The 18,511-nt window shown below is 44.4% G+C and overlaps 1 protein-coding gene across 1 annotated transcript in view; it reads left to right on the plus strand.

Moving 5' to 3' along the window:
• Positions 1 to 18,511, plus strand: part of B3GALNT2 (beta-1,3-N-acetylgalactosaminyltransferase 2) — a 331,198-nt gene that overhangs the window by 75,924 nt on the left and 236,763 nt on the right. The window contains exon 2 of the mRNA XM_063443383.1: positions 1,152 to 1,299. Coding sequence (XP_063299453.1) covers positions 1,152 to 1,299 — 148 coding nt within the window. The remainder of the gene's footprint in view (positions 1 to 1,151; positions 1,300 to 18,511) is intronic.

Below are 18,511 nucleotides of genomic sequence, written 5' to 3' on the forward strand. Positions count from 1 at the left end.
TCGGACACAGCACATATGTGTACTTAGGCATTTTGCTATACAGTTCTGTAGTAATAGCATCAGTACTAGTAAAATCAGAAACAAGGAGATGCTAAACAAATAATATGCAGTGCTAGTATTATGATCAGATACTGTTAGCAGCCGCTTAGTTGGTCTTGCAGCAGTGCCGAGTTGGCTGACGTCCTGGCCCTGATCAAGTCCCCTGCGTCCTGGCCCTGATCAAGTCCCCGCTGATTGCTTGAGGGCTGAGGTGCTTGGTGGTCAGGAGTGTGCTCGTTCTTTTATTGCAGCTGGCGTCAGTCTGGGGTCCAATATGATGCCTGCATGCTGTATCCGTTACTCCTTTTTGTGTGGGTGAGGTGGGAGCTCAAATAGGGTGCCCTGAGGTCCGCCGGTAGCAGTGAAGGGTGTTGTCTCCAACGCTTCAGGTGGGAGCATGTTCTCCGGCTTGTACTGGGCCCGGCGGCCATCTTAGATTTCGCTGTGCGGTCTCCATTCGAGCCGTTCACCACTCGGTTAAAGGAGGTGGTCTCTGCCCTTCTGGTGAGGTCCGGGATAACCCCCCCGGCCCACAGGTGGGGGGGGGGAACGGGGCCCCAGTAGGCGCAGGAGAGGACCCGCCGGACTAAGCGCGGGAGATCGGCCGCCTCTCCCGCCAGAGCCTCGCGGCAGGCCGCAGTCCCAGCTGCCCAGCATACATCGCTGCCGGTAGGACGGGGGCCAACCCGGGTAACGGTGTGGTAGCCTGAGTCCCTCTAGCCGTCTTGTGGCTGCTGAATGGCAGTTTGTACGGGGATTTCAGGCTGTTTGTTGGGGTTTAATTCAGGAGCCGAGGAGCCCCACGTCCATCCAGCTAGGCAGTCAGGCCCCGCCCCCCTTGTTAGGTCTTTTAAGCTATACCTCGAATAAAAAACATGCATGTATTCTTTGGGGATATAACTACTAAACAGTGTTTTATTTATTTTTCTTCTCATTCTACCTTTGGAGTGGTCCTTTAAATTCGTTGTTTAATTTACTTTGCATAAAAAGTTGTACATAAGAAAAGCGGGATGAGGATTATTGAGCTGCAGATGATGGGCCAAATATATTTCCATGTAGTATGTCTTCCTTTTTATAATGTCTGTGTCACAAACATTTGTTCTCTTCCACAGGTCTCTACTTTTGGTTTCCTCTCTGGAGGCAGAGAAAATATGATGTTGTTATAGGAGTATTATCAGCTCGGCATAATCATGATTTACGGAATGCTGTACGGAACACATGGCTACATCACTTAACTCGGCACCCGTCATTAAACCAACGGTAAATAAGTAACTTTTAGAAATCTAAAAATTTCCTTATGATGACGCTATAAAATTAGACCAGCTTTAAAGCATCTGTGTCACATCCAAAAACTGTAATTATTTTTATTTTTTTTTAAGGGCGCCCCACTCCCCTTCATTATACAACTCCTCTTAAAGGGACATTATAGGCACTAACTTAATTGAAGTGGTCTGGGTGCAGTCTCCCTGTTCTACTTAGAAACTGCAATAATAACATTGCAGGATTAAGAATGCCTCTACTGTCTTTCAATCAGATAGGCACTCTCTGCCTGTTGGGTGACTTTTGATCCTTGCTTTATAGTTTCCCTTTATATAAATCTCAAATTCACCCAAATGTGCTATTTATTCTTCTCTGCACCAGATCCCCTGTTTTCTAATTACTGACAGTGATGCAACGTCCATGCCTTCTGCTTCGAGTGCGATGAGAACTAATTCCTGCGCATACTCGAAGCAGATCAGTTGATGGCGATTGGTGACTGGTGCAAGGCTATGTGGAAGGACTAGTCCAGTGATGGCTAACCTTGACACCATAATTTGTTTCTGGACTACATTTCCCATGATGCTCAGCTAGCTTTTAGATTCTAAAAGCTAGCTGAGCATCATGGGAAATGTAGTCCAGAAACAATATATGGTGTCAAGGTTAGCCATCACTGGACTAGAGGGAAAGCTAAGTATTGTGGGGAAAATATCTGTGACAAAGGAAGTGGAGCTTTCCTTAAGCACCACACTGTCAAGATTGAAATGTAGGTAAAATACGTAAGACAAAGTAGTCGCTACTTTGTCCTATATTTATAAAGAGAAATGTGTTGGAAAGAAAATAAAAAGATTGTAAAGGAAAGTGGAAATGATAGAAGAAAGGCAAGTTCGGGGTGACAGAGCCACTGTAAGGAAGCTGAAAATTACCTAAAGTTCTTAATTTATGAATCCTTGAACACCGTTACGGCATTCCATGCTGTCCCCATTATAATGAGCTGTAAAGCCATTGCGGCGGCATGGAACGCCGTAACTGCTTTTGTTACAGGGGAAATAACAGGAACGAACCGCAGAAGCCACACATAGAGATTTGGACACAGGTCTTCAGGAAGTAAAAGGCCTTTATTCACGTACCGATCGGGTCTCAGATGAACTCCTGTTCCAAAAATATCTGAGAGCCAAATACCTTGTTCACAGGACTTTTGTTAACCGCATATCCCCTCCCATACTGTATAAACCCCTCCTATATTCCTCAGACCAATCAGCACACAGGATATTCAGGATCACCTTATATGGCAGACCACATGGCTTGTTGAAGACAAAGGATTTTACTATCCACTTCCACACAGGCTCAGTATACTGATGACTCATCCAACTGTTTGTAACCAGATACTAATTAGCATATGCCATGTGGAGATTTCGGCCTACTAAATTTTGACCATGCTGGAATCCCATCACATTCCCCCCTTTGATGCTTCTGATATAACATTATTCCAGATGCATCACTAATCATAAGTTGCCAACACCACTCAAGTAACCATGAATCAGAACAGACCTAGTAAGCATCATCACAAACTCCTTCAGCATTCCTCATCCCGATTATTCTCTCTCTGGGCTAGAGATTCATACTTCCAGACAGCCTTTACATGGGCAGCTGTCTTTCTTTCTATAATACTACGTATAGATCTGACCACCAATGGAATCAGGCAGGGCAAAAAGAGACATAAGAATATAATGAATATTACTCCTCCTACTAACGCCCTAATCCCTCCAAACTGCTCATACCAACTTCCAAACCAACTACTCGGGTTATACCCATTCCAGATGTGAGTTGGTACATGCATCAGTTTGACCATGTGGCTTGTAAGTTCAGCCACTGCCTGCCCTTCATCGTCTATGTGCAGACAACAGTTACTTAGATTAAACTTCCCACATACACCTCCTTATACTGCTAATAAGTAGTCCAAAGCTAATCTATTTTGATAGATTACTGATCTCATTCGAGTAATGTGTTTAGCTAGGAGATTGAGCGCTTGTGCTATCTCATTGGTGATAATCTCAACCACCGCCTGTAGTCTTATAATACGGTTGAGCATATATATTGGGATATGGGGTTTCGGTAACCATAAGTACCATCTTCCGCCCAGGTAGCAGGTCCATAATAATTAATGATACGTTGGGGAGGCCACTCATCATCTTCCCAGCTACCTATATTCGAAGATGCTTGTTCTTTTTATGATTTAGATCATAAACGTTAACTCCCAAGGTCTCTCCTGTTTAGATTGGCAAAAAGAAGAAGGATGGTTTGAGCATACCTCGTACACATACCTTCCCAATCTTGTGGTAACTCCGAATATGCCTTCTTACCACAAATCCAGTACAAATTTGATGGGGCTCTCCAATTAGATGTAGCAGATAAGTCAAACCATACCTCTTTCAAATTGGTGTAATTGGCAAACGGATTAGTAGGTTCCGAGACATTTGAAGCTGACCACCAAGTAGTATCTTTAGTATCGGCATTGTAGGCCTTCTGTCCCAAACATGTTAACTCGCCAACAGGTGTATTATACATTGGCCCTCTTCTAGCTAAACATACGTGACCTATAATAGATGTCTTTTAATGCCATTCTGATTTAACTCTCTAGTACTTACTTGATGATCAGACTGAGAAGGCATCTGTTGTTCATCTGTCTAAGAACCAGGGCTCTTTTGTCTCCCATAGCCATTGATCTCCCATATTAGTACCTCCACATACAAAGCAATTAGTTATATTAAGACTACCTGCAATACTCTCAGCCAAATTAATAAATATGTTTTTAACATTATGGGGAATTTTATCCTCAATACTCATCTCATAGGAGGAATGAAAAACCTGATGAGTCTGGGTTGCTACTGTCTTCATTTCAAGACCTACATATATTATGGTCCCTGGATCTACTCCTGTACCATGTATTTTGAAACCCAAAGAGATTCCCAAACTTATCAATAAAGTGCTGTGGATTGGAAATGGTAATATGCACAGGGTTACACTCCATAGTTTTACAATACAGTGCAGTGGGCAACATTTGGATAATTATATCTTGGTCTACTGTTTTACCCCAGGTTGCCCACCCTACACATGACCAATATGGGCAGCAGTTAAAGTCTCTATTTGGGCAGTCAGGATCAGTAGCTCTTTTACTGGGACATAAATATTTATCATTGAACCCATAAGTCCGTTCCCATTTAAAATTACCACATACATTCCAAATTTTTCCACTATCTGAAATCGCCTTACATGCATCAAATAATAGAATACCCGTGGAATGTATGGTATTTATCACCGTCCTATTTATCAAGGTCCCCTGAGAGTTACTATTCCAAATTACCAACCAAATTGTACAGGGTTGGAATTGGGGATCAAAACACTTGGGCTCACCTGATATCGGTTGACACACACACTATAATCAGTATCTAAGTACCTACCCCTAGACACAGATCCTTTATATTCATAGTGTGAGTGCCAAATTAGGGTCTGGGATATCTGGTTACCTATTTTCGTAGTCTTAATACAACTAACACAGCTTGGAATATCCTTACCTTTGCCCTCCTGAAAAATCATAAAAATACTAAGACACATAATAAAACACTTGCGGTCTTCATCTTTATTCTTCAACCGTGCGACGGCACCTCAGCTTCCCGACTGAGGGCTGCAAAGATTGGCGTTCTTCTGATCCTCCCTTCGAGACACTCTGGCTATGAAACGGAAGTAGGTGGTCAGGCTTTATTATGGCCGTCAAAACACCTACTTGCTGATCTCGGATGTTATTTTCAACCACGATGTCCCAATACTCAGCACTCACTCCAACTGAGTCACCCGCTTCAACCGGATCTTACAAGGATTTTCACGATCTGGAGTAGCTTGCCAGGAATCTGCCGCTGGTTTAACCCTAGAGTGATGAATCCAAGGAGTCACATCTGCCACCTTTACAGCTGTTGGGGTAGATAAAAGAACAACATACAAAGGCGAACAGGATACACCCCGAGCTTTAACTCAGTATGTATCAGTGGGATGTTACGAGCAAGTCCTGGAGGATGATTTTCTGCCCATACTCCTGAAATGTCAAATACAGATCCATCACTCTTTGGGTTTGCATTTGTCATTACAGAATAGAAACGCCATTTTTCTAATTTTGGCACCAATACCGCTATTATGCCAGGTGATTTATTAAACTTCAGAGACGTTGATCCATTAGGTAGAAAAGTTATCTGAGCTTGAAGCTTTGATAATAGATCTCGTCCTAAAAGTTGGATTGGACACTCAGGCATATATAGAAATTGGTGCTTCACCAAATGGCCTCCCAGAATGCAAGTGCGACTCTTAAGAACCGGTCTAGCAGCGCTCTTCCCAGTTGCTCCTATTACCGTTATAGTTCTTCCTGAAGGAGGAGCAACTAATTTAGTCACCACGGAATGTTCAGCACCAGTGTCTATCATAAAAGAACTCCTCTTTCCCCCTATTGCTACATCGACCATAGGCTCCGCTCGGCCAAGGGGGATGGAGCCCGGTCGGTATCAATAGTCTTCCATGATAGTGTCAGACAGACCCACAAAATCTCTATCCTCTCTTCCTCTAGGTCTCTGTGTGGGTGGATAATATCTGTCTCCTTGAACACTCCCTCTACTATTCCCACCGTTCCCTCCATAACTTCTTCTTCCTCTATAACTACCACTATAACCTCCCCGTACTCTTCTCTCTTCTTGTCTATTACTTTCATAATGCTCTCTCTGTGGGCACTCATTCTTCCAATGTCTCTCCTTTTTACAAAATGCACATTGATTCCTACTTAGTGGTCTCCTACTCAACCTATTTTCAACTCCTCTATTCACCTCTCTTCCCGGTCTCTCTAACTTGCAATACCTACCGCTAGTATATCTGCCTTCTTCCTCATTTTACGTTCTTCTTCTTCTTCCCTCTTTGTCTCTGTTTTTCTATTCATGTATACTTTATTCGCAATCTCCATCAACTGTGATATAGACATCCCTACAAATCCTTCTAACTTCTGTAATTTCCTCTTAATATCACCTTGGGCCTGGCTGACAAAGGCTGAGTTAATCATTCGGGAATTCTCAGGAGCCTCTGGATTAAAAGGAGTATACAATCTGTATGCCTCCAGTAATCTTTCATAAAAAGCACTAGGTGACTCATCAATCTTCTGCAACACCTCAGCCGTCTTTGACATATTAATTGCCTTTTTCCCTCCTGCCTTCATGCCAGCAATAATGGCTTGTTGATAGGCCTTTAGATGGATCATGTCAGCACCATTTACGTTCTATGGTAAATTAAGCATCTCAGTTTGTATTTTAGTAAAGGGGATATTTTGAACAAAGCTGGGAGGGGCCCATCCAGTAACTAAAGAAGGATAAAAGTGTACTCTAGCATTTTATACCATTTGATCTTTTCTTACAGTTGTATTTTAGACTGTTCAGTAGTTTTTAGTGCTATTTCAATGATAGTACAACGTCATTGCTGAGAATTATCTGATCCAATAGACTCTGCTTGAGAGGAAGAGTGGGGGAATGGCTACTCTGGCTCTGGAGGATGAATAGGGGGTTGGTAATCAGATGCAAGGGGGGGAGGTGTCCAAACTAGGTGGAATTAAGTCCTTAGTTCTGACCACCATGTGGCTCCATTGTTCCTCATGGCACAGTTTAATTCACCAAGGCAGTTTTTCAACAATCTGTTTCCAACAGTCAATATATGGAAACTGATCATAGAATTCTGGCCTACTAGATACAGCCACATGTACACCCTGCACTAAATTTAAGTCAAGACTGCCACATGCGGCCACCAGGACAGGCCACTCCCTACTACAGTGTAGTCAAATTTTTTTTTTTTAACATACACGACAAAGGACCAACAGTTGCTTTGTGAATCAGAAGATGATTTCAACAGAACGTCTGATTCAAAAGCTGTACAAATATACAAACAGTTTCAACAGTCACACCAATCTCCTTATCACCAGCACAACATTGCCCAAACATACACTTACAGGATCCTCACACGCTCAACAATATCACGACGTCGCACACACAAGTAAAATCAAGACCCACCAAACACTATATACTAATCAATGCAACTATTAAGCAAACCATACAATTATCCACACTATTAATCCACATAAACTAACTGATCACATAACACTCCAACAATTTTGTCACTACAGTCAGTGGTTATGGTACGGTTAGTAATAATTGTACAGTTGGATAATTATGGTGTTAGTTACATTATCAATTAGTAATAGTTAAGGGGTTACACATACAATGTACAACAGTAATTTTAGTGTCGTTAATGTAATATCAGTGGTTATGATACTTTGAAGTAGTTATGATATTACAAAGTGGTTATGGTATTACAAAGTGGTTATGGTATTACAAAGTGGTTATGGTATTACAAAGTGGTTATGGTATTACAACGTGGTTATGGTATTTTGAAGTAGTTTATGGTAAAAATTTTAAATCACAGGTCAATTACTAACAGTTATGGTGTTACACATATAACACAAAACAAAACAGTTTTTTAGTAGTTCTATACAATACACAATGTCAGTAATTATAATACATGTTAGTGGTTATGGTACCGTGCACTATTTTACAGTTATACACACAATTTACACTAGACGGCAGAGCTCAAGCTTTCTAGCAGGACATACAATTTAACCAATTCACCAACTACAGTATATTTAACAACATTTACAATAATCCCAACTATTCTAACTGACCAGCACCTCGAGAACTATCGATTTATTTTCACAAAAAATCGGTTAGTCTTCGCTGCCCAGACACCACATATAGCAAACTAGTGGGCGGAATTTACACCAGGACCCATTTAGTCTATTTACGCCATCAATAATCTAGTGGTTAAAAGTGGCCTTACCACTTAGCCAAGATAGGGTGAGATCTAGCAAACGATAATGTACAACAGAGTCTGCTAGTCTCCCGGCCCCCTGGACCTAGCGACCAAAATTAACACCCTAGATACGCTAGTCAAGACAGGACACCGGTGTCCCACATGAACTATTTACACCAGAATTCAGTCTGACCCAAAACCACAGTATTAGACGGGCTGACTACAGAGCGTCTAATGTCAACATAAGCAGGGCGCCTTTGCTTCTTCCATCCCGAAAGACAGGGCAGATTCCATACAACCAATTCCAATTCCAAACCCCTTGTGGGCCTACCGCTCTAACTGTATTCATCTTACCTTTTAGTTTCTGGACCTGGGCTCAAACTCATCGATGGGGCACCCCGGTACTCACTGCGCAGAAGCCATGATCTCCTGGACAAAAGGCCAGTGGCGCCGGGACGAAAGGAGGTCCACGCAGTAGAAGTCCAGGGGTGCAGCATAGAGGATTTGGTAAAAGATTACCGTCTCAAATCTCTGCACAGGCCTCCATGCGATGAGGTTCCCGCCAATGCACCAAATGTTACAGGGGAAATAACGAACGAACCGCAGAAGCCACACATAGAGATTTGGACACAGGTCTTCAGGAAGTAAAAGGCCTTTATTCACGTAACGATCGGGTCTCAGATGAACTGTTCCAAAAATATCTGAGAGACAAATACCTTGTTCACAGGACTTTTGTTAACAGCATATCCCCTCCCATACAGTATAACCCCTATAGGATATTCAGGATCACCTTATATGGCAGACCACATGGCTTGTTGAAGACAAAGGATTTTACTAGGGATCGACCGATATTGATTTTTTTAGAGCCGATACCGATACCGATATTCTGTGAACTTTCAGGCCGATAGCCGATATAATTTGCCGATATTCTGTACATTTACCATTTTGGAAAATAAAAACTATTTCTAAAGGTAAATGCACAAAATATACATGCCACGTGTAGTGGATGCAGTGTGTTTAGACAGGGGAGCTGTGTATGTTTGTGTAGTGTGTGTGTAGGGGATGCAGTGTTTGTGTAGTGTGTGTGTAGGGGATGCAGTGTTTGTTTAGTGTGTGTGTAGGGGATGCAGTGTTTGTTTAGTGTGTGTGTAGGGGATGCAGTGTGTGTAGTGGATGCAGTGTGTGTGTATTTGTGTAGTGTGTGTATAGTGAATGTAGTGTGTTTATATAATGCAGAGTGTGTGTGTAGTGTGTATTATATAAACACACTACACAAACATACACTGAATTATATAAACACACTACACAAACACACACTGAATTATATAAACACTACACAAACACACTGTATATAATGCAGTGTGTTTGTATAGTGTGTGTATAATGCAGTGTGTGTTTGTATAGTGTGTGTATAATGCAGTGTGTGTTTGTATAGTGTGTGTGTATATAATGCAGTGTGTGTTTGTATAGTGTGTGTGTCTATACAAACACACTGCATTACACACACTCACACACACACACTCTCACACACACACACACACACACACACACACAATACAAACACACTGCATTATATACACACACACTATACAAACACTGCATTACACACACACACACACACACACACTGCATTATATACACACACACTGCATTATTATACACACCCACACTATACACACACACACTGCATTATTATACACACACACACTGCATTATTATACACACACACACACACACACTGCATTATATACACACACACACTGCATTATATACACACACACACACACTGCATTATATACACACACACACTGCATTATATACACACACACACTGCATTATATACACACACACACACTGCATTATATATACACACACACACACTGCATTATATATACACACACACACACACTGCATTATATACACACACACACACACTGCATTATATACACACACACACTGCATTATATACACACACACACTGAATTATATACACACACACTATTTAAACACACTGAATTATATACACACACACTATTTAAACACACTGAATTATATACACACACACTATTTAAACACACTGAATTATATACACACACACTATTCAAACACAGTGAATTATATACACACACACTATTCAAACACACTGAATTATATACACAATGTGTTTGTTTAGTGTATCTGTATAATAATAGAGTATGTGTGTAGGGGGCATTTTTAATGATTTTTTTTATATTAAATTAATATTTGTTTATATGTTTAATTATCATTATTTATTTTTTGTTGCCCCCCCCTCCCTGTTTGTTGCCTTGCCAGGGAGGGGGGTCAGTGGCATTGGCTTAGCTGTGGGGAGGGGGGGGGGGGCAGCAAGCGTTTACTCACCTCCCACTAGCTCCTCCAGCTCCCCAGTGTAAATCTCGTGAGACCCGCGGCCGTCAGAGCGTTGCCACGGGTCTCGCGAGATTTACACTGGGTAGCTGGAGGAGCTGCTGGGAGGTGAGTAAACGCTTGCTGCCCGCCCCCCCAGGACCGCCGGGCTTGTAATGAGCCTGGCAGTCCTGGGAGGTATTATCGGCAATATCGGTATCCCTATTGGCCGATACCGATATTGCCGAAAATACAGAATATCGGCCGATTATATCGGTAAAACCGATAATCGGTCGATCCCTAGATTTTACTATCCACTTCCACACATGCTCAGTATACTGATGACTCATCCAACTGTTTGTAACCAGATACTAATTAGCATATGCCATGTGCAGATTTCGGCCTACTAAATTTTGACCATGCTGAAATCCCATCACACTTTCAGCTCCAGAGCCTACCCGACACTTGCCTCCATTGTAATCTGCTTCGGGGAGACTGCCTGGTAGCCCAGACTTACCTCCCCCTGCTGAATTGGGCCCTGGGGGGGCCATTTGATCGCTCTCACAAATAATAATAACATAATGTGTATGTATGATATACATACATAATATATCTATCTTGTATATGAATAATTTCATACTTTGTGTATTTTTATATTAATGTATAATATTAAAATGAAATTACACACACAAAGGCAGCGGGAGATTAGAGAGGTAAATGCGTGGCTGAAGTCTTGGTGCAGGAAAGAGGGTTTTGGGTTTTTAGAGCACTGGGCCGATTTTTGCGCTTGGGTACAACCTGTATAGTTGTGATGGATTGCACCTAAATGGAAGAGGGTCTGCTGTGCCTGGGGATAGGATGGCTAGAAGGTTGGAAGAGATTTTAAACTAGTAGTAGGGGGACAGGGTCAAAGCAATATAGAAAATGGAGATAGGATAGAAAGGAGATGGACTTTAGCTCAGAACAAAGGAGGTGGTGATGGGGGTAGGGGAAAGCTCAGAACAGAGGAGGTATGTAATATTGAAAATTCACAAAAAGTACAAATTACTCGTAATAATATTAAATGTATGCTTAATAATCCAAGGAGCCTATATAACAAAATGGGGGAACTAGAGGCAATAGCATACACTAAACAATATGATATAATAGGCATAACAGAAACATGGTGGGATGAGACACATATAGAGAAAAGTACAGACTCTTTCACTATATCACTCTGTGATATTATAATTTCACCAATATTGTATATAACACCAAGTGTCTCCAGTGAAAGAAAAATATAAGTTAAGAAACTTCCCTCTAAGTTGTAGATTTAAACCCGAAGATCTCCTCAAATCTTCCACAAATACATGAATACAAATATGGGTCAATCCAACTATAGGGAAATAAAAAAAATAACAGTGCAACTCCGTATGATCTCTTTATAATAGTGATATTTGCCAAATGGATCACCCACACTTTGACTGTTAAAACAGGGCGTATCAAAAATCCATGTAGCTATCAGGCAGTTTTCTAATTACAATGTATGGTATTCCAGATCTCAAGTACATGGAAAAGTAAAATAAAATGCATCCAGAATGAAAAGTAGAAAGATGTGCGCAAAGTATAAAAAGCATTTATTACTTACACATGGGTAAGGATCAATCGGCATTATTTAAAAAAAAAAAAAATTCAGAGAAAATGCAGTGTTTACATTACAGCCTAGTGATAACTTCACTGGCCACTCCTGAGATAGCTGTTAGAGATCCTTCCTGGGTCATGGCTGCCTAAAATGCATCCAAACATTTGTCTCCTCCCTCTGCATGCAGACACTGAACTTTCCTCATAGAGATTAATTGATTCAATTCACCTCTATGAGAAGATGCTGATTGGCCACAGCTGTGTTTGAATAATGCTGGCTCTGCCCCTGATCTGCCTCTTTGTCAGTCTCAGCCAATCCTATGGGGAAGCATTGTGATTGGATGAGGCCACCACTTTTCATGATGTCAGCAGACTGCTTGTTTTTTGGTTTTTTTTTTTAGGCAAACAGCATGCAGATTCACAGCTTCTGGCTTGAATACAGTAAGATTTTCTTTATATATTTATGGAGGCATGAGAGGCCCAGGGGGCTAGATGGTGGTTTTAACACTATAGGGTCAGGAATACATGTTTGTGTTCCTGACCCTATAGTGATCCTTTAAGAGCTATGCTCTATTGGATATATGGAGAATATTTAATTCTAATATAAAAAATGTCACCTGGTTTTTCAAAACCTCTTATTCTAGAATAGATTACATAATGGCAAATAAAGACTATTACTACTCCTTGGACTGATCATAGTGCTATTATGCATTTGTACAAATAAAGGATGCATTTGAAAATAAAAGCTCTACATGGAGATTAAATGACTAATTATTAAATAAATCTCAACATGTTGAACCTTTTAAAAGAGACAACTAATTTCTACCTTCTACAGTATGGTGTGCCTATTAGTGTTTTAATAAAAATAATAAGGATGCACCGAAAGGAAAATTCTGGGCCCAAACTAAAACCGAAAATTCAGAATGCCCTTGGCTGAAAATGACTGACTTTTTTTCCCCCAAATGATTTTTAAAAAGTTTATTTATATTTTTTCCTATAATTTTATTAATATTAGACAAAGCGGTTTTCCTAAAACTATAGTGCCCTGAGGGTGCCCCCACCCTCAGGGTCCCCGTCCCGTGGCGCTGAAGGGGTCAAAACCCCTTTAGTTTTTTTTTTTTTTAAATCTCTTTTTTTATTTGGAATTTTCAAGTGTTACATGAAAGTTACGAAGAGTTATTACGTAGAAACACGCAGGTTTCAAACAAACGTTATAGCAATACAACAGTAGATCATGAGATGCACAGATCTCCCTGGTACCAACATAAAAAGGAGGCACGCAGGCCTCTAAAAAACAAACAAATGTACGGTAATTCCCCTGGGTCTGTGGCAGCAGTTGATATGACAAAGATCAAAGTAAGCATACAAAGCATGACAGAAATAGACTGAGTTATGGATATGCAGGCCCGACTCAATAATAAGGCAGGGAGGCCTGCCGCCGTTGTGCTAGGTAGGTATAAACGTCAGGCAGGCGGGGGCCGTCCAGGCCTATGTACAATGAACTTTTAGGGGCCGTTATACTGCCCGGATCGTTTGATCTCTCATCCCTAGCTCCCCCTGTCACCCCCCACTAGGACACTGGGCTTTTCCCATGAACCATATGGTTTCTTATTGCGGCCCTTCTCATGGTGTCTAGGCGTGACCAAGGGGCGGGGGGCGAGCATATGGCTCTCAGGATTGGAGGGATTTTAGGACACACCTCTATCCCTGGCTGGTCATGCGTATCGTTGTCTGTCATGGCTTTTCGGTAGCGTGGAGAGTAGGGTGAAAGGGTATTGAGTTGAGTAGGAAAGAAGGAGGAAGAAAGGATAGAGAAATAAATGGGGTCACAAGAGCTCCAGTACCCCCTGAGCGGCATCAGGTCCCAGCACCCTACAGGTCCCCCTCGCGGGTGCCCAGAATGGGATGGGTGCATAGTCCGGCCACGCCCCCCCTCCAGCCGCTTACCCTATCTAACGTTCCTGGGACAAATAGACAACCCATGGTTGCCACCTCTCAGCATGTTTGTCCCCTCTCCCTAGCAGGGACGCTTGCAAGGCCTCCGCCCCCCGAATGTCCTCCACCCTGCAGATCCATTCTTCCAGTCGAGGTGCCTCTTTCTTTTTCCAGTATGCCGGGATTAGGACCTTCGCCGCGTTGAGTAGGTGGCGCAAGATCGATTTCTTGTACGTCGCTATAGACATCTCCGAAATGTGTAGTAGCGATAGAGCCGCAGACCATCCTGGCATCTCCCCCAAGACTTCATTGCATTCCTGCCGAATTATCTCCCAGAATGGCACAATCACGTTACATTCCCACCAGATATGCAGCGTCGTGCCCCTCTCTTCATCACATCTCCAGCACGTCGGCGGTGTCGTTGGGAAGATCCTGTGGAGTAGCGTTGGTGTCCTGTACCACAGTGTGAGCAACTTATAGTTAGTTTCTTGGTATTGCGAGCTGGTGGAACTCTTATGTTGCCATAGCAGTGCATTTTCCCATTCATGGGGTGTGAAGGAAGTGTCCAGCATCGATTCCCATTGCCGACGGAAGGTGTTGTTTTCCGTCAGATGTCCCACCAAGACGTGCTGGAATAGCGTAGATATCGCTTTCTCTAGGGGTAGGCCTCTTTTGCATTTTGCTTCGAACCAGGTGAGATCTCTGTGTAAGCGTTGGTTGTTGCGTATCGAGTTAAAATAATGCCTAATCTGCATGTAACGTAGTACCAATAGAGGTGAGCCAGGTAAATCTCCCAAGAGGGAGTCCAGGGTCCGCAGGGTGCCGTCCCGCAGGATAGTGGAGATGGGGACATGTTCCCTTCCTTCTGCGAAGGGCCACGTCGTCGATGGGATTCCTCCCCCGATTGTCTCGTTATCCGTGATGGAGATCAAAGGGCTGGGTATGGGTGAGATGTGTGGTTGGTCCCTCATGTTTCTCCAGCTAGTAAGAGTTTGTGCTATCAGATTCGTATCCTCTTTGTTGCCATTCCTTGCCCCTCCCGCCCATATGGCGGCCTGCAGGTGAGCCCCACGTCTGTCCCTGGTCAGGACTACCCACGGCTTGGGGGATGTGCGTATGTTCCATTCCAGAATGCGCTGTAAAACCGTGGCTTGGTGATAACGTTTAAAATCGGGCAGTGCTAGTCCCCCCCGATGACGTGGTAAGCAGAGTATGTCGTATCTGAGTCTGGATCTCTCCCCCCTCCAAACATAGTGAATGACCGACGATTTTAGTGTGGAGAAGAAGGTTGCAGGTATGGAGAGTGGTAGCGTTTGGAAAGGGTATAGAAGCCTGGGTAGGACATTCATTTTGAGAACAGCGATCCGACCATGCCAGGAGATGTGTGGATAGGCCCATTTATTCAGGTCCGCCAAGATCGTTCTCAGTAATGGGATGAAGTTGTGCGAGTAGAGGGTTTCCGGGTCAGTCGTCACCCATATTCCCAGGTATTTCATTTTCTGGGAGCACCATCGGAAAGGAAAAAGGTCCTCCAGGGCTGCGTATTCCTCTTGAGGGACGGTGATGTTGAGCACTTCGCATTTAGACAGGTTAAGTTTAAGCCCTGAGATCTTGCCAAACCCGTTGAAGGCTAACAGTAGGCAGGGCAATGTGATGCGTGGCGATGAGACATAGAATAGGAGATCATCCACGTATGCAGCAACCTTATGTTCCACCTCTCCCTAAGGGTACCCCCGGATGTCAGGGTGCTGTCTGATGGTGCGGAGCAGGGGCTCCAGATCCATAGCAAAAAGCAACGGGGACAGGGGGCAGCCCTGCCTCGTGCCGTTTGAGATTGCAAAGTCTGTGGTGAGAGCTCCGTTAATCCGCACCGCTGCTCGAGGGTTGTTGTACAGCGCTCCGATCCATGTTAGTAGCCTCTGTCCCATTCCCATCTTGTTTAAGGTTGCGAGCATGTAGGGCCACTTCACCCGGTCGAATGCCTTTTCGGCATCCGTGGAGAGGAGCAGGAGGGGATGTCGTGATGATCTCGCCCTATGTATCGCAAACGTCTGTAAGGTGCTGTCCCGCGCCTCCCGCCCGGGTACAAATCCGGTTTGGTCCACGTGCGTCAGAGCGGGTAGGATCGACTGGAGTCTTGTAGCCAGGACCCTCGTGAACAGTTTGGTGTCCACGTTCAGTAAGGATATAGGTTGATAATTGCCACATTCCATCGGATCCTTTCCTGGCTTCGGTAGGACAGTTATTATAGCTGCAAAAGACTCTGGTCCCAAAGTCCCTCCGTCTGCTACTCTGTTAACAGATTTCGTGAACTACGGTAGCAAGATCAATGAGAATGTTTTATAGTACCCTGGGGAGAGTCCATCTGGGCCCGGTGCTTTGCCCGTTTTGGTCAATTTCAGGGCCGCTGCGATGTCATCTGTCATGATCGGGGCATCCAGCATTTCGCCTCGCCCGGGGTGATTGTGGTCAGGTCGGCCTTTTCCAGGTAGTCCCGTATTTGCGCATTTTTCGTGTCTACTGCGTCCCGTCTGTCCCTTGCGTGGATGTTATTGAGGGTTTGATAGTAGTCCCTAAATTCCTCCGCTATTTTGTTTGGGAGGTTCGAAATGACCCCCGACGAGAGGCGCAGGCTACGCACCTGTGTGCGGGTGGTATTTCTCTTCAGGAGGTGTGCCAGGTATTTACCCCCTTTGTTGGCATGGGTGTAAAAGAACCCTTTGGACCGCTGTAAGGACCGGAGGTAACGTTTCGTGAGGATATCTCGCAGGTCCCGCCTAGCTTGCATTAGTTCCCCATACGTTTCCATCAGCTGGGACCGCTTGTGTTGCTGCTCCAATACCGTGATCTTCTTATATAGGTCCGACATTTCTTGCGTCGCCCTTTTTTTCTTTTGTGATGCGATTCGAATAAACGTGCCCCGGATAACGCTCTTGTGCCCCGGATAATGTGCCTCCCAGATCGAGATTGGGGAGGTTCCCTGCCCGTCGTTGTCCTGAAAATAGTGATTCAGTGCCTGGGTGATTTGCTCGCGAGCGTCCAAATCGAGAAGGAGAGCCTCATTGAGTCTCCATGTCCATGCAGAGGGTCGAAAGACGGGTGAGTCCAGTTCTACCACGACCGAACCATGGTCCGACCACGTGGCGGGAGCCATCTTTGCCGAAATCAGTCGTTGTAGGCCCACTTGTCGGATAAAGATGTAATCAATACGGGAGTATCGATCATGTAGGGCAGAGTAGTGTGTGAAGTCTTTGGTGGTCGGATGGAGAGTCCTCCAACAGTCCACAAGGTCCATGTTGCCAAGAGCTCTCTTCATGGAGCGTATATGGAGTTCTGAGACACTGCTGTGACCCGTTGAGGAATCCATGATAGGATCCAGAGGAACGTTGAAATCCCCTCCCAGGACGAGGGCCCCTTCAGAGAAGGTGCTCAGTTTATTCAGTGCACCCCTGAGGAATTGCGCTTGTCGTCTATTCGGCAGATATAGATTGGCGAAGGTGTACATTGTACCAGCGATGATTCCTTTCACGTATACGAAGCGACCCTGCGTGTCCATTAGGCAGTCCAGGCTCTGGAACTCCAGATCCGTCGCCACCAGGATAGCGACACCTGCCTTTCGTGCCGTCGGGTGGTCACTAAAGTAATTCGTCGGGTAGAATTTGTTTCGTAGCGTGGGGGCCGAGTCCTTTCGGAAGTGTGTTTCCTGTATCATTGCGACTGATATGCACTGTTTCCTCAGGTCCCGAAGCAGGTGCGTCCGTCGCTCTGGTATGTTCAACCCTCTGCAATTGAGGGTGAGGACATTCAGGGAGGCGGGGCGATATGCATCAGCGTCTCCTAGCCCGTTATTAACATCCATAGCTATAGCTATAGCTATAGCCGTTGTAGCCCCTTCCTCCCCTGCCCCAGAAAGATCCCCCCCCCCAGGTTCCTAGGCCTCCGACTCAGAGGAGAGACCCAACAAGGGAGGCAAGACCGGACCGGCCCCGCGACAGAGGAGAGGACGCCGCACAAGGAGGCAGGAGCCGAGGAGCGGGGATGAGAGGGAGAGTATATAAGGAGAGAGAGTAAAGCCTTCACCATGAGCACGTGTAGAGGTGGGCAGTGGTCCCCCCATGTCCCCCCACCCAAAACCTTAGTTACCAGGCACCTAGGCTGTCGAAGGAGAACTTAAACCATCCGAGGCCTTTACAACGCACATACCCCTAGTTAGTCGTGAGGAGCATTCAGCACTCCTAAGGGAAACGGTCGGAATCCGTCTGGTTGAGCTGCCATTGTTATGCTCCTCAGTCAGTTGGGAGCGTGTCACTTCCCCGTGTAGTGCCCATGCCCTGCCCTCCCAAAGGAGTCTCGTTATATGCCCCCCAGGCGTTGCGGCGCCATCCATATAGGGGGAGACACGTGTACTATC

The sequence above is a fragment of the Pelobates fuscus genome, chromosome 2 (assembly GCF_036172605.1).
Source record: "Pelobates fuscus isolate aPelFus1 chromosome 2, aPelFus1.pri, whole genome shotgun sequence".
In the NCBI taxonomy this organism is placed as follows: Eukaryota; Metazoa; Chordata; class Amphibia; order Anura; family Pelobatidae; genus Pelobates; species Pelobates fuscus.